Source organism: Hydra viridissima, unplaced genomic scaffold (genome assembly GCF_058129835.1).
Source record: "Hydra viridissima isolate aposymbiotic clone 2 unplaced genomic scaffold, HvirCarnegie_v1 scaffold_2, whole genome shotgun sequence".
Lineage (NCBI taxonomy): Eukaryota > Metazoa > Cnidaria > Hydrozoa > Anthoathecata > Hydridae > Hydra > Hydra viridissima.
Window position 1 is genome coordinate 9,270,935 of NW_028324301.1, and position 14,902 is coordinate 9,285,836.

Consider the following 14,902-nt stretch of genomic DNA (forward strand, 5'->3'; position numbering starts at 1 on the left):
TTGTTTCTTTAATGTTGAGCAGGAAAGGTAGGTGTGGTTACTTTGGCACTGTTGATAAACACATTCAAGAGAAATTAGAAATGAAAAAGATAGGAGATATTTGAGCAACAGCAAAAATCGGAGGCATTAAGGAAGGCTAATATATCAGCACATGTTTAAATAAAATCTTCAAACAATATTTCAAATGCAGATCCATCTTGAAAGAAAATACGCACATGGCACATTCTCGTGCCTTACACTTGTGTTAATTTTGATAAGATTGTTTTGAGTCAAAGAACGTCAGGAGACAAAAGGGTACTTGACGTCGAAAGATAGCTGGAGTTATCAAACTATCCTTTGCAAAAGATGTTTCACTCATTGTACACTGGATGGGAACAGTGTTATAAAACGTAAATGGTTGCATCAACACTGAGAGATTACCTACTATGGTATCAGCAGAAGGAAATTCAAAGCTCTATTTTATCCCAAAATTTCCTTAAGACAGGTTGGAACTTGACAAAAAAAGTACTGACCATGTGTTTTGGTAAGACCTTTCAGCAGTATTGCTGACAGTGATAACTATTTGCAAAAGTTTCAAAAGTACGATGATAAAGATATCTGCAGTTACTTCCAAAGTTCTTTATCGCATTTCTTCAACGAAATCCAACAGAATGGAATGAAAATAAAGGTTACAATAAAGTAAAGCAGTACGTTGATATAATCTTTCAAAACTCATCTCACAAAAAATGAAGAACAACTGTAGTACATGTTACAAATCTTACTCGTTTGGCGGCAGCATCAGACATTTTAAAATCCGGCTAAAATTATGCGTGTGAGTTTTTTTCAAGGCGTGTAACTATAAGAGGGTATGCGTTGAAAAAATACAAATATGAAATTTGTATATATTAGGGCGTTTCAAGAATTTTTTTTTTTTCTTTTTTTTTACTTTTTGCAGCTTCCCTGGTCTTCGTTTATGAAAGAAATTTTTACAAGAAAAAAGGGAAACATTTAGGGTCACGTCTGGGCGATTTATAAAGCCCCTTAAAATCATTGACAAATTTTAAATCCGCAAAAAAAAAAGTTTTATGAAATTTTCGGAATACCTTTATATACATAATTTTAATAAAAAAGGCTGTAGACAAGACATTTCCAGGCAATAGTTTGACAGAAACATATACATTCAAAGCAGTAGCAACTAGACTATTTAATTTCGTACTATCCTAGCTAAATTGGTTGAACACATGGAATCATTACTGTAAAAAAAAGCAATTGGTTGTTTCCATTTTGTTAATAACGGACCATCAGTACAAGAATCTAGTTCACTTGTTTGCTATTAGATTTAAATTCAAATAACCTTGTCACTGCTTTTGCCAAAATTAAGATGTTGCTTTAAAGACATTTTATCAAAACAAGGTTACAGTTTCGTTCCAATTTTGTCATGGTGTCTACTTTCATTTTTAGTAAAGCCATAACCTTATTGGAAAATCCAGGTTCTAGGCTCCCATAAGATTTTTTAAGAAACATCGTGCTTCAAAGAGATAATGAAAAAACTCTTCTAAGCATTTTAAAAACTTGTGGACTGCAATACATAATCCTCAAAGCTAAATGTTTATCTTTAACAGTCCAACGTTTTTTCCTCATTTGTTTACACAATTGATGGCTGAACAAAAAGATGGTATATTTAATATTATTAAAAAAATATCTAAAATTATTTTACACAATTATATATATATAAAGTAAACAACAGTGTTTCATAAAATATGTTTAGATTATGGTCCCGCAAGACATCCCTTAATCCAATGTACAGATAATTACACTTAAATATATGGATTTTTAGCCGAGTTGGCAGGCATTGCTCCCCAAATTAAAGACTTTGAGATTAATACCATTCCTCCCCCCCTCCCTCTCCTACAATTAAGTGCTTTATGCCGTTTGAAGGTAATTTACATTATCAAACTACAAGAAATAATCAATTAACTTATTTTGCGAATAATAGACAGACATACGTCGTATATATAATGCCACCTCAAAATAAAGATCATAGTCAAGTTTACAAAGAAATAAATAAATTGTATGAAACAAATAAACAAATAACCCCCCTCTTAAAAAAAAACAAAAAAAAACAATCTCTAAAAAAGTTTATCAATAATGAATACTGTGCACTCTTTTGATCTAAACGTAAACAATTAAGAATAACATATATACATCTATACTTTCCGTTGCAACATTTAGTGTTCCTAATTTTTGAGTTTAATTTATTTCAGAAATTTTTTAACGAGTTAATTGAAATAAAAATATCGTTAATATAGCAGTTATTCTATTAATTTTGGTGACTCTAAGAATGTCTCTAATGATTGGTCCTCTGGATGTGAGGAGCATTCTGTAAGTAGGTTTTCCTGTTTCCTCAACTCCTCTGTCGAATTTTTTTCACTGGTGTTTGTTTCATTTTCGTTTTTCTCCACACTTAATTCATCAGCAGGCAGAAATTTTGAAACAAATTCACATGAAACGTTTAGATTTTCTTCTGTTTTCGAATTATCTAACAAACTTTCAACAGATTGATTATCTGCTATTTTTAGATCATCTGATAAATATTCAGATTGATTATCTTCAAAATTTTCGGAAGATTGTTCTTTAGAATATATAGATAAATTTGGAACTTGTTTAACTTTCACCTTTATATTATTTTCAAAATTTTTAAAAGAATGGCTTTCTGACATATCTTCTGGAAATTGATTATCTGTCGTCTTCAGATTATCTAATGAAGATTCAGGATACTGATTATCTTCCATTTTCTTATTATCCGTTAAATCTTCAGTAGAAGAATTATGTACCGTCTTTGGGTCACCTGAGGAATTTTTACGAGATATATTTTCTGGGCTTTGTTTACAACTTGATAAATTTTCTTGGATTACGTTCTCACAATAGGTCTCCTTATTTTCAATTGGTATGTCGGAATTCTGCGCCTCAGAAGAATTAGTTTTAGCATTATTCTCATTATTTATCTTATCACTAAACTCAACACTAGGTGGCAACTTTGTCGATTTATTGGTTGTATTTGAAGCAGGAGATTGTTTGTAAACACGAGGCCACATGGAAAAATCCATAGCCATTGCAATTATAGAGCCCGTACTTAAGCCAGCAACCATGCACCTACGAATAGGAATTGTTCAGCAAAACATTACTCATATTGCTTTAGATTAAATAACAACTTTAAAAAATATAAAAGATTAAACAGAAAATAACTTACTTTTGATCTGGTGTGAGAGCAAGTGAACGAATGCTACCGTCACATGGCGGAAATACACTTAACAATACCATTTCGAAACTTCTCCATACGTGAAAGCATTTATCGTAACCACCAGTAACAAAAAATCGACCATCATTAGTAAACACAACTGCCTAGAAGCAAGAATACATAGTTGAAAAAGTTTGTTGCAAATCATAAAATGTTTAAAAAAAGTAGTTTAACATAGTTTTTAACGTTTGGTTTTAAGATCTACCAGATTTTGTTCCTTTAGTTTGACAAAATGAAGAAGTTCCGCATTAATAGAAAACATAGCCATGCAACCATTTTCGTTAGAATAGTTTACAAGAATCCTTCCTTCGTTAGAGATATTTATCAGACGGGGATTTTGGCATAAAGTTGGGCCTTTTAAGCTACGCAGCAGTTCACCACTGAGACTGTGGAGGAGACATGCACCCTCTAAAAAGAGAAAATATCTCTCATAAAACTTAAATTAAATCTGGAATTAACATAATGTCGGATTAAAAATTTTAAAATTACTTAAAAAAATTTTAACCGTTTAGAAAAATAAAAGCTAATTTTTAAGTTTTAAATAAAGCTAATCAATAAGCACTATTCTCACCAGTGGAACCACTCGCAATAATGCCAAGAGATGTGTTAACATCAACACAAGTGATAGGCAATTGATGACCAGTACAAATAGTTATTGGAGTAGAACCGTGACCTTAAGGTATAAAAGAATTATTTTTTTAAATGAAAATCAGGAATTTTAACATTTGAAACCCTTGATGAGATTAAATCCTGTTCTATCTATATGCAATGTCTGTATGCAACTAACTACAAATAGTCTATACCAGATCCATCATCAGGACCAATAACTCTATGACGCTTATGATCCCATATCCAAACAAGAACAGTAGCATCAGCTGAACCTGATACAATGATTGCATTTGCCAAGGTCAAATTGTCATCAGAATATGCAAGGCATGTAACCACATCCCAGTGTCCAAAAATACATTGGACAAGCTTACCTAATTAAAAAAAAATAATAATAATAATAATAATAATAATAATAAAAAGAACAATAATTTAACATCTTATAACAATATTTTTTACTTTAATTGGTCTTAGATTTTATAGCATTAAGAAATTGGTTCTACAAAGGTTTTTTTGGATGACATGCCACTTACCTTAAACTTTCAATTAAAAAGTTTGATTCAAAAAAGCTAAATATTTAACATAGTTAACCTGATTCAGCTGAAAAGCATTTGAAGCTTTTATCCCAATAGCCACATGAAAATATAAAACGATTATCTGATGTTACTGCAAAACAAGATGATGTCACAGTAACACTTTCGTCCAAAGGTTCCCCAAGTTGTCGTTGATAACGCCCATGAACTGTTTCTGTAAAAAAAAAAGAAAAATTATTACTGTGGAATAATAAACTTTCGTAAATAACTTTAAAAAGCTGCTGCATTAGCTTTATATTTGTAATTTTTGTAAATTTACCTGAGCAAAACATACAAAACTATAAAAACAAAAATTCTAACCTAACAGGGGATCTTGCTCTATTTGTACATTCTTTAGTGATTTAAATGATGTAATTGAACCCCCTACAGATTAAAAAAATAGCAAAATAGCAATAATTTAAATTTACCATTAACATAACAAAATTGCTAAAAAATTAATTTAATAAAAACATTTTTAACCAGGAATTAACCTCACCAAAATTTATCCATTTGTTAACTGAAAACATTTGGTTACAGCTAATAGTAATAATGGCAGCCATTGGTGTGTTTGTATTTGCTGTAACGTGTGTAACAGGAACTTCAGGTGAAACAAGGAATGATAAAAAAATACCTACAAATTGTAAAGTATGATTGTTAACGAAGATAAATTTAAGTTAATTTTCAATTGCATTTATTTGTTTTACTTCTTAAGTAACTGAGCAAGATTTACACTTCTTAAAATCTTTCCTGTCTATTTCCTTTTTTTTCTTTTCATAAACTTTATATAGGAAATAAAACAAAGTTGTTACAAATGTCCCTTCAGTAAAATTTAATGACAACATAAACTATTGTAAAGTGTTAAATAATTTTAAAGCTCTGGAGCAAGAAGAACTTACTTTTATGTGGTTCTTGTGATGTGTTCTAAAATTTAAAAAATTTTAATTCATATAGCAAAACTATTTAGAGATGTTTAACCTTAAATTGCATATTAAAACAACTGATTCACCTTTAGAGTATTTCGAGCAGGATGTGGTGTAGTAAGAAGTTGTGAAGGAGTCTGGCCAAAACTCTTTATCTGCTGCTCTATTGCCTATAGATATATAGGTTATAAATACATTTATAAATTATAAACTCATTTGAAATAACTTTTTAAAAATTTTTAATTTATAATTTCAATTCTGTTTTCTTACCTGTTTTGTTATAGGATCGATGACATTATCAATGTCAACACTTCCTTCATATGTAAGGTAGTAAAACACATTAGCACTATGCTCAGCATCTTTGCCTAAACAAAAAAATATATATATATGAAAGAAAAGAATATGGAACTAGCAAATTAACTGATCAAACAAATTTAAACTTAAAAAAAAAAAAAAAATTAAAATATAACAATAAAAAAAAAAAGGAAATAAAGAAAGGGAATAAAACCTTTTTGCTTGTACCCAAAAATAAGATCAATCCATTTGTGCAGATTTTCTGATACATACTCAGATTCTAATGCCTAGAATAAACTACTTTCTCATATACAGTGTTCATTTATTTTTTCAAACGGTAATTCCACTCCAACTTACCCAGATGATTGAACCATGAGCCTTCAAATTTTCTTTAAAATTGATGGGTTAACTTACTTTATTATCACTAATGCAAATCTTATTTAAATCTGTAAAACTTACTTAAAAGCTCTAAAAACCGAAAAAGAAACTTAAAATTAAAAAAAAACCATTTCTTTGGTTTTAGGTTAGCAGACTGAAATGACAAAACAGCTTTGAATTTCTTAAAATTTAGTTTTAAACTGCTTATCAACATAAAATATAATATGGAAAGAAAATATTTTGAAGATGATATGCTATATTCAAATTTCATCCTAAAAATATACTTTAAACTTAATTCATAATTTTTAAAGTTTTATTTCTATTTTTTAAAATTTTATTTGTAGTTTTTAAAAGCTTATTCATAGTTTTTAATAAAATTTATTCATTTTGAAAAAGATATACAAAAACAAAAAAACTGCAAATTTTGAAATACAAATAGAACATTTTTAAATCAAAAGAAATATGAAGTTATTCAATAAAAAGATTTTTTAAAAAATAGGATAATACATTTCATGTCTTTAATTTTGATAAATATAAAAAGTTGAACAAACGTTCTACAAACCAAAAAATTTACTTGATAAAAAACTGTCTTGTAAATAGTTAAATTTGATAAACATAAAAATTTAAAAAAAATAGTTCTACAAACCAAAAAACTTGCATGATAAAAAACTTAAAAAAAAAAGCTAAAGATTCATACATCTTAAACTGCACAAAGCACATCACGCTCTTTTGTATTTAGGGAACAATCACATGATTCAAACACAAATATCTTATTATGCAGGTAATAAGAAAGTATTACTTAAAATGTTAATCATATTCTAAATCAAGGAAACATATTCATCTGAAGGATTTTAAAAAAATGCTTCTAAATCTGAATTCAACAAATTGAAAGTCATAACAACTGCATTTTAAGAAAGTCTTTTCACAATTTATAAAGAATTTTTAAAAAAAAATAAAATAAAATAAACTTGATGAAATTATGGATTTTTTAAGTAGAGAAACTTCAAAGTTAACAAAAAAATAACAGAATGATTTTCCAGTTATTAACTTTTTGCACCACAATTTTGGTCAGTTGCAGAATTTGAATTTTTTTTTCTGTTGTTGCAAAAGAAAGCGATTTCTCATTAATATAAAAACAAGAACTCTATTAAAACAAACTGAAATTTCAGTCAAAAAGATTTAATTTCGTTTTTGCATTAGTAATAATAGAACAAGCTGTCCCATGAAATTTCAAGGAAATCTAAAAATCTAACATACACCCAATATTTTTTAAATATTGGGTGTATTTTTAACCTAAATATAATTTTTTTTTATTCTTACATTTACCATCATTAATCATAAACAAATGTTGAAAATAAAAATCTGTTTGAAAACTAGGTTAGTAAATACAATTCATTGAGAATCATAATAACTTTTTACTCTTAAAAAGTGTAACTAGTTCTCAATCAGATTATTTATGCAAAAGATGTAAGGTTAATGGAAACACAAAAATGAAAATTGATATTAAAGAAGAAATAAAAGGCTGTCTGTTAACTCACTTCACGATGAATATGAATGAAGTGTTCAGGCGATTGAGCCCATGGTGGTAACTCTACATCGCTAATATCTTTACCACCATCTCCCTCACCAAATACAAACTATCAAAAAAAAAAAAAAAAAATTACAGTCAATTCAAATCCATCACATTTAGCAGGAGTGTACAATACATTAAAATTCTCTATAAGACAAAAATATTGTTTTAAAAATTATGCATATGTTTCTGAACTTGCTTTTAAGTAATACATTGCTGAACACTCTGTAAACAAACTTTGTTATCATTAGAAAAGAATGTGGAGCCAGACAATTACCTTGTTGCCATTGATAAACATTTGTGGAAGGTAGAACAATTCAGGTATAAGCTCCTAGAAATATTCAAAGCATCTTTGTATCTTTACTTTCAAACAACTATATTTTATCATTCATTCACTTTTATTTCTAAATTGAACCATCATCTAATTACCTTTACATCTGATGTATCTTTTTGACAATTTTCCCATGCTCTCATGATAGATGAAAAGGTTCTTAAAGGATGGTCAAATTTTCCACCTTGTAAAATTAAAAACAATGATGCAAAAGGCTCCTAAAATGTAAAACTAAATATTATAAAATCATAATTATAGACATTAGAATTTTTAAGATCTATGATTTTAAAATACTACTATTATATTGTAAATATAATTAACTACCAATCTAAGAAGCCAATTCATAACAAATCCTCCAGTTGAATAATGAGTTCCATAATGAAAAGGAGGTACTCCTGATGCTTCATCCCATGTGTTAAAACGTTCAATAAACTGACCGAGTCGAAAAGGATTTAGGGCGCCAATAGGCTAGTAAATAAATAAAAAAATACAATTCAATGGCAGAAACAAGCAATATCTTTGTCAAGCTACATTAGTTCTCAGTAAACAGAGAGCATTACTTTTTATATCTATAAAACAATAGAAAACCTTTGAAAGATCTCTGTAGTTATTTGAGTCATCTAAATCTAACACTGCACTTTCATAATTTTTCAAAATCCAAGGGAAAATAAAATACTGATTTAAATCATTGTAGGTTCGCCCTAAAAAAATTAAGTAATAATACAGAATGAAGCACATTGGTTTCTTAGCCTCATCATGTGTTTTTTATAGTTCAACTGTTAAACAAAAAAAACATTTTGATTTCAATTTTCTTTATGAAACAAAAGTTTTAAAGCTTTTATACCAGCAATAGTATTTAGAAACATCAAATACTCAAAATTTGATATTTCTCCATTCTGCCAACGCTGGCACATGTTTGATTTTGAAAACAACTGTTTGGGTGATGAAAATGAAGTACTCCTAAACAAAACATAATATTTAAAAAAAACAAAAACAATTTAATGAAACAATTACTTATATTTACACTCTTACTAAATAAAAAGTAAACATTGACAACTTATTTTCAGTCTTGATAGTTAATTAAAAATATTTGTTAATGTTCTATTTTTGCTTTTGTTTTTTGTTTTTTGTTTAAAAAAAAAAAAAATAACCACAAATCATAAAAAGAAGTATTAGAAATATTATACAGGATATCAAACAACACCAGGTTATTTTCTCATTTGTTATAAGTTTTTAAACTTTTACATTTTTACATTTTTTACAACATTTTGATAAGTTACCTGGATTTAGCTAAGCCATAGGAGTTTCCAACGCCAACACTTGGTAGTTGTTGGATCACCTGTTTTACAATACTGTGTGACTCAAAAGCAAACATAAAACTTCCTAAATAAAATAGAAGTTAGTAAGAAAAAATTAATGTTGTTTTTAAAAACAACATTTGAAATTAAAAGCACCTAGACATTTTCTGCCAGTGTTCTGCAAAATATCAGTATAAGCTCTCATAACTAAAGCTCTTGCCAAAAAGTTACATAAAAATTTACTTAATTTATTTAATTTTTGAATTTGGAGTAAGATGCATTTAGGTTCTGACATCTGTCATTTTTCAGTTTAGATTTTTTTATGATTTGTTTTTATTCTTACTTGTTGCAACTGTTAAATTGAAAAAACTGATGAAAGAATAAATACAAATGTTATATTAAATAAACTTACTCCTATTAGCTAAAAAGATCTCCAATGCTTTATTCTGCAAAACATATCTTCTAGTAAAAATTGCTACAATATTGATAAACGAGCATTTCACATTCAGGCAATCATTGTATATTAAAATCTAAAAAGAAATATTGTCTGTGTGATTTTTGGGAAAGTTCTGATAATATAGAACTCAATTCAGGTTTTAATAATAATAAATCTGAACTAAATAAACTTTAGCTACTGATAAGGGTAAAGTTTATGTTATTTTGATCAATTTACCAAACTAAGCAAAAATTGTATCAATTTATAGTTTTAAATATTATACTATATAATAAAACTGTAAGTTGATGAACTTTATTTGTAAGAGATTTTCCATCATATATCTCATATATGTTGCTGTTACAAATATTTTCTTAAAAATGATAATATTTGGAGGTAGAATTAGAAATTAGCCACATTAGATAGAAGAACAAAATGCTAACTATTTTAGAACATACTAATTTTCAAAGTTGATATCATCTTTCCATATAAAAAAGCCACTCATGATGACATTAGGTATCATAATAAATACCTGACTATGCTGTATACTGTTTATGCAAATTCTTTGTTATTTAACAAAGTTACAGCTTAAGGAAATACTATTACCAGAGCCCTTGAGATCAATTTTAGCCTTTGGGTTTGGATTTAGTTTTGAGGATTGCTGCCCTTAACCTTTAAGTACTTGCATTTAAAATTCTTAGTTGTGGGTTTTAATCTTAAGTCCATGACCTTGAGGGCATTGGCCTAGGTCTTGGTCTTCAATGTTTAAATGTTGACCTGTTGATACATGAAAGACAATTTTAATTTTAATTCAAATCAATATATGAATTTATTAAATTATTAGTTTTGAATTTTGATGTATTGGTATGGAACTTTAAAGTTTCAATTGTAACTCCAAAGTTATAAAGTTTTATTTATTCTAATCTAGAAACTTAAATTTTTATCAGTAATAGATATTTAAACAAAACTGGAAACATAGGTTTACTGACATGTAAGTTTTATAAATCATATTTCACTTTATTGACTATATCTAAGTATAATGAAAAAACAATTTTTTTTTAATTAAAAAAAGGTTTTTTAACTTAAAAAAGGTTTTAGTATGAATTATGAATTGACTAAGTTCATCTCTAGATGTTAGACTATTCTTAATTACTAACAAAGGTGTTCAAATATTTTTATAAAAGTGTTCAAACTAACTTTGCTATAGTTTATTTAAATAAATTGATTAAAACCTATACTAAAATATTAGTAGCCTTTTTTTATATAATTGCCACTAAAAGGTAGACTAAAGCTGTAGTGATATAGTTATTTAGTGTAATCAGGATATCCAAAGTTTGACTCCTAGCTTTGAGTAGCCACTTCCTTTGTAGTACTTTGCTTATCTTTTTTAGGTACTTCTGTGCCTTTCAGTTCCTGAGCACAGAGATAGTCTCATATTTCAAAAGGTAGCTTTATTCCTAGGAATGGTTTCTTGTGTTGTGAGACATAATATACTTAAAAAAAAAGTTTAAAATCAAGAATACCTTTGGATCAACATTCTTTACTTCATCACAATCTTCATCTGCTGTGAAATAGAGTGAGTCAGTTGTTATGGTGAGGATACCAGGCAAAGTTACACCAGGAGAGATAATTTTACATTGCATGCTGTATGTTATACTTCCATGTTGATAATATGCTTGCTTTTCTTCAGAAGTAGATTCAAAATCATTGTCATCTTCTTCATCATTTTCACTAACTTTTCTGTTTGGCAATTGCTTTGTAAACAAGTGATATTTTAATGGCAAAGGCTTTTCTAATGGAATCTCTGATACAAAAAATAACATCATTCAATTATTGCAAAATCCTAATCTTGTTTTTTTTGTCAATATTAAAAAAACATATATATAATTAAATTTACTGAAGTTAAATTAGCCTCACAACTAAAGATGAAGATAGCTTTAAATTGCTAATTAAACTTTAGAATTTTAATAAGTGCTGGCTGTATATAGTATTATTTAAAAGATTTGATTGTAGGTATGCAAAAACTGTACATTAGTATGCAAAAATAACAACAGTACACTTATTTAAATAAAACAGTGCACAGTTAAATTCTAGAAATTCAAAACTTAGGGAAAAAAATAAACACCAATTTTGATGAAGCCTTTCTTATAGTTTAAGACACTGGTTAAAATTTTTAGTAAAAATCTATCACCTTGAGCAGATCCAGGACGAAGTGTTGCTTCTAAATGTGATGTTCCATGCTGATTTTTTACTAGTCTTAATCGCCTTCTTAGACAATCTTCCCAACGGTCAAGTTTGTAGTACTGTTTAGCTGACTCAATATCAGACATTGGCCATGCACCATACTCACTAGTCAGCACATCAAAGATCTAGAAAAAATAGCCTAAATAGATAAAAACAGTAGAAAGTTTTCTTTTTAGTTTACTCTTACAGATTTAGTTATTTGCTGCTTTTAAGTTTAAAAACTGGAAATCATTTGCTATTACCTTCTCAAGACATTGAGTACCAGAAGTGGCATTTCGCTTCTTTTTGGCTTTGTAAAAAAGATCATATGCCCTATATTGTTCTATATATGTAATAATTGTCTTTGTGCATTGAGATTCAAATTGAGCATGCATTAGGTTTTCAAGACTATCGCGCTCACTTAAAATGTCTCTTGCTTCACCTCCAGTAATGACAATACGCTCACGTGTGGAGTGTGAGAGTTTTCTACCCTCATCAACAAGCTCTATAAATGCAGGACCAGCTTGACGCTGCAATGCATTTTGCCATTCCTGTGAACATAGCATCATTACTAACTCAACAGTACTTTCTTCAGACTTTAAAGAACCCAACCCTTCTGTGATTAAATCTTGACCATAGCTTCCAACAAGTATTTTTGATAAATAGTGAGAAAAATCAAATAAAATGTCCCGTAATAACTGTGCTGATGTACCAAATGTAACCTCCATCTTTTCTTCCAAAGTTAATGCATTATATGAGATGGAACTATCTTCAGACACTCGACGATTATCAGCAGACTTTTCAGAGGAACTTTTAGCAGCAGCTAAATAATTATTTTTTAAGCACAATTTACTTTTAGTACAAAGATTTAAGCAAGGTTTTATAACAAATTCTAATTTATTTAAGTAATATGGAACTTATTCAAGTAAGATCTTAGAATCAAAAGAAGTATTTTTTAATTAAAAAGTGTTCAGAAAATTTAAGATTTTCTATTTAAAGATTAATTAATGTTTTAGTCTTTTAGTTTTAAATAAATTACTTTTATTGCTACTTGTTTCATCAGATTGGTGTTCATACTGAAGAATATCTCTGTATCTAGTAACCATGAGAACTGCAACAAAGTAAATTACTACTAGTGAAACAAAACATGATTGCCTACTATCCTCTGCCTCACGGTACACAAGAGCCCGAAGTCTGTTAATATCAGAATCCTGTATAAGCTTTTCAGGATTTGTAATTGTTGTCATATGACCAGGGATGTTTTGAACCAAATCCTGATAAGAAAATTGCAAATGATATGAGAATAAAGTTAAGGAAGATTAATTTCATTATAGTGAACCAAATAATTTCAGTTAAAATCATTAAGAATGCTTTCTTACTTCATCTGTAGCAGGTTTAGTTGAAGCAATTAGTGTTTTAATAGCAGCATCTGTTTCTTTCAGTGTTTTAGGATATACAAGTGCACTTGCACCAGCTGGGCACTCACGTTGTCTACAAACAACTCGGTTACGTGCGCTACCACAAAAGACTAAAAATATTTCAATTTAAAAAGCAACTTAAACTAACTAATGTTGGGGAGAGATGAACCAAATAGACTAAATGGTCTTGATTTTTAATAAAAGTAAAAAAAATGTTAACTTTGTGAATAACTGTGACTAATAAGGAATTATGGAAGAGTTTTGCACCATGGTCATCCACAGTAGGAAAAAACAGAAGACAAAGAAAAGTTAAAGGTTCAAAAGTTATATTATAAATCAACTACAAAAAATTAATAAGAGGAGGGAGGGGGGGGGGGGGTAAAAGGTAATACATCTAAAAATGAATTTAACAAAGCAATAAAATAAAGATAAAACTAAGGAAATCAAAAATTCCTCACTAGAGTCACAAAGATTAATGTTTGCTTTATCTGCACTAGTGCATACCTAATAAGATCAGCTCCCACAGGTTCTACAATTGTATCTTAGAAGAATCTGTGGAATCTGGGCTTATAGTTAATAGACAATAGTTTTTGTGTTGTGTGACCCATTTCCCCACATAGTGGTTTCAAAAATGATAGGTACATTAAGATTTTTTTGTAGAATAAAATAAAAACTAAAGAAGATGTTGACCTAATTTTTATTTTTATCTTGAAGAGAAATTTTTTTAAAATAAATTTTGTGTCAGGCTGTCATACTTAAAAAATTATATTTTTTAAAAATCATTAAACACAATAGTAAAATAAGTTTATAAAAAATATGAAAAATCAAAATTAGTGTAACAACAATAAAACACTGAAAACAGTAATTAAAATTTTCCTCATGCTTTACTGCAAGCAACTCATTTTTTTTTGCATAAATATAAAAAGATTGCAAGTTTTTGGTTGAATTTTTTTAGTTGCTTATGGAACTTATTTAGATTACACTTAATTCTATTTTCATCAAGCCCAGAGCATTAAATGTTTTTTACATTCTTTCACCCAAGATTTGATTTTATGAAGTGTTTTTCAGGAGCCAGACACTTCACAAATTCAAACTTTGACCAAAACCACCATTCATTTTAAATAACCAATAAACCTATGAAATTCTCCTACACCTCTATGTAGGTGTGTTACTTTTTTCAGAATACTTTTGACAAAATTCTTGGAAAGTAATAATCTATTTGCTGCTTATCTGCTGAAGCCATACTTCATACCTACCATCTACCACTTTGCTGCTTTAACTTTTAATAAAAATAAAATGTAAATTTTAAATGACTTAACTTATCATCAGTAACTTTATGCAGCCTTTTACAGAAAGTGCCAAACATTAAATAGAATGGAAATTAATTTAAAACCTTGTGGGCCTACATTTTTACAACACTTTTCAGTATTTTTTTACATGCATTTGATAAAATTAGTAAAAAGTAATTAACTAGTGAACTTCTTACTGACAAAATTCTTCAAATAAGATTACTTTTTTATGAAAAAGAACTTACAAATAATCTTATGCACTTATTTCCACACAGATTTTTACTGAATTTATC

The 14,902-nt window shown here is 28.4% G+C and overlaps 1 protein-coding gene across 1 annotated transcript in view; it reads right to left on the minus strand.

Moving 5' to 3' along the window:
• Nucleotides 1-1,945: 1,945 nt before the first annotated feature.
• LOC145187722 (lipopolysaccharide-responsive and beige-like anchor protein) overlaps nucleotides 1,946-14,902 on the minus strand; it is a 32,615-nt gene continuing 19,658 nt past the window's right edge. The window contains exons 26-50 of the mRNA XM_090080597.1: nucleotides 13,282-13,430; nucleotides 12,942-13,176; nucleotides 12,166-12,725; nucleotides 11,871-12,048; nucleotides 11,203-11,483; nucleotides 9,659-9,776; nucleotides 9,229-9,331; nucleotides 8,793-8,908; nucleotides 8,537-8,649; nucleotides 8,273-8,416; nucleotides 8,047-8,166; nucleotides 7,895-7,948; nucleotides 7,586-7,684; nucleotides 5,884-5,956; nucleotides 5,646-5,740; nucleotides 5,462-5,545; nucleotides 5,352-5,376; nucleotides 4,952-5,086; nucleotides 4,777-4,839; nucleotides 4,475-4,630; nucleotides 4,081-4,257; nucleotides 3,849-3,950; nucleotides 3,483-3,685; nucleotides 3,230-3,381; nucleotides 1,946-3,132 (exon numbers count right to left, since the gene is read on the minus strand). Of these exons, the coding sequence (XP_089936723.1) occupies nucleotides 2,292-3,132; nucleotides 3,230-3,381; nucleotides 3,483-3,685; nucleotides 3,849-3,950; nucleotides 4,081-4,257; nucleotides 4,475-4,630; nucleotides 4,777-4,839; nucleotides 4,952-5,086; nucleotides 5,352-5,376; nucleotides 5,462-5,545; nucleotides 5,646-5,740; nucleotides 5,884-5,956; nucleotides 7,586-7,684; nucleotides 7,895-7,948; nucleotides 8,047-8,166; nucleotides 8,273-8,416; nucleotides 8,537-8,649; nucleotides 8,793-8,908; nucleotides 9,229-9,331; nucleotides 9,659-9,776; nucleotides 11,203-11,483; nucleotides 11,871-12,048; nucleotides 12,166-12,725; nucleotides 12,942-13,176; nucleotides 13,282-13,430 (4,376 nt within the window). The 3' untranslated portion in view covers nucleotides 1,946-2,291. The remainder of the gene's footprint in view (nucleotides 3,133-3,229; nucleotides 3,382-3,482; nucleotides 3,686-3,848; nucleotides 3,951-4,080; nucleotides 4,258-4,474; nucleotides 4,631-4,776; nucleotides 4,840-4,951; nucleotides 5,087-5,351; nucleotides 5,377-5,461; nucleotides 5,546-5,645; nucleotides 5,741-5,883; nucleotides 5,957-7,585; nucleotides 7,685-7,894; nucleotides 7,949-8,046; nucleotides 8,167-8,272; nucleotides 8,417-8,536; nucleotides 8,650-8,792; nucleotides 8,909-9,228; nucleotides 9,332-9,658; nucleotides 9,777-11,202; nucleotides 11,484-11,870; nucleotides 12,049-12,165; nucleotides 12,726-12,941; nucleotides 13,177-13,281; nucleotides 13,431-14,902) is intronic.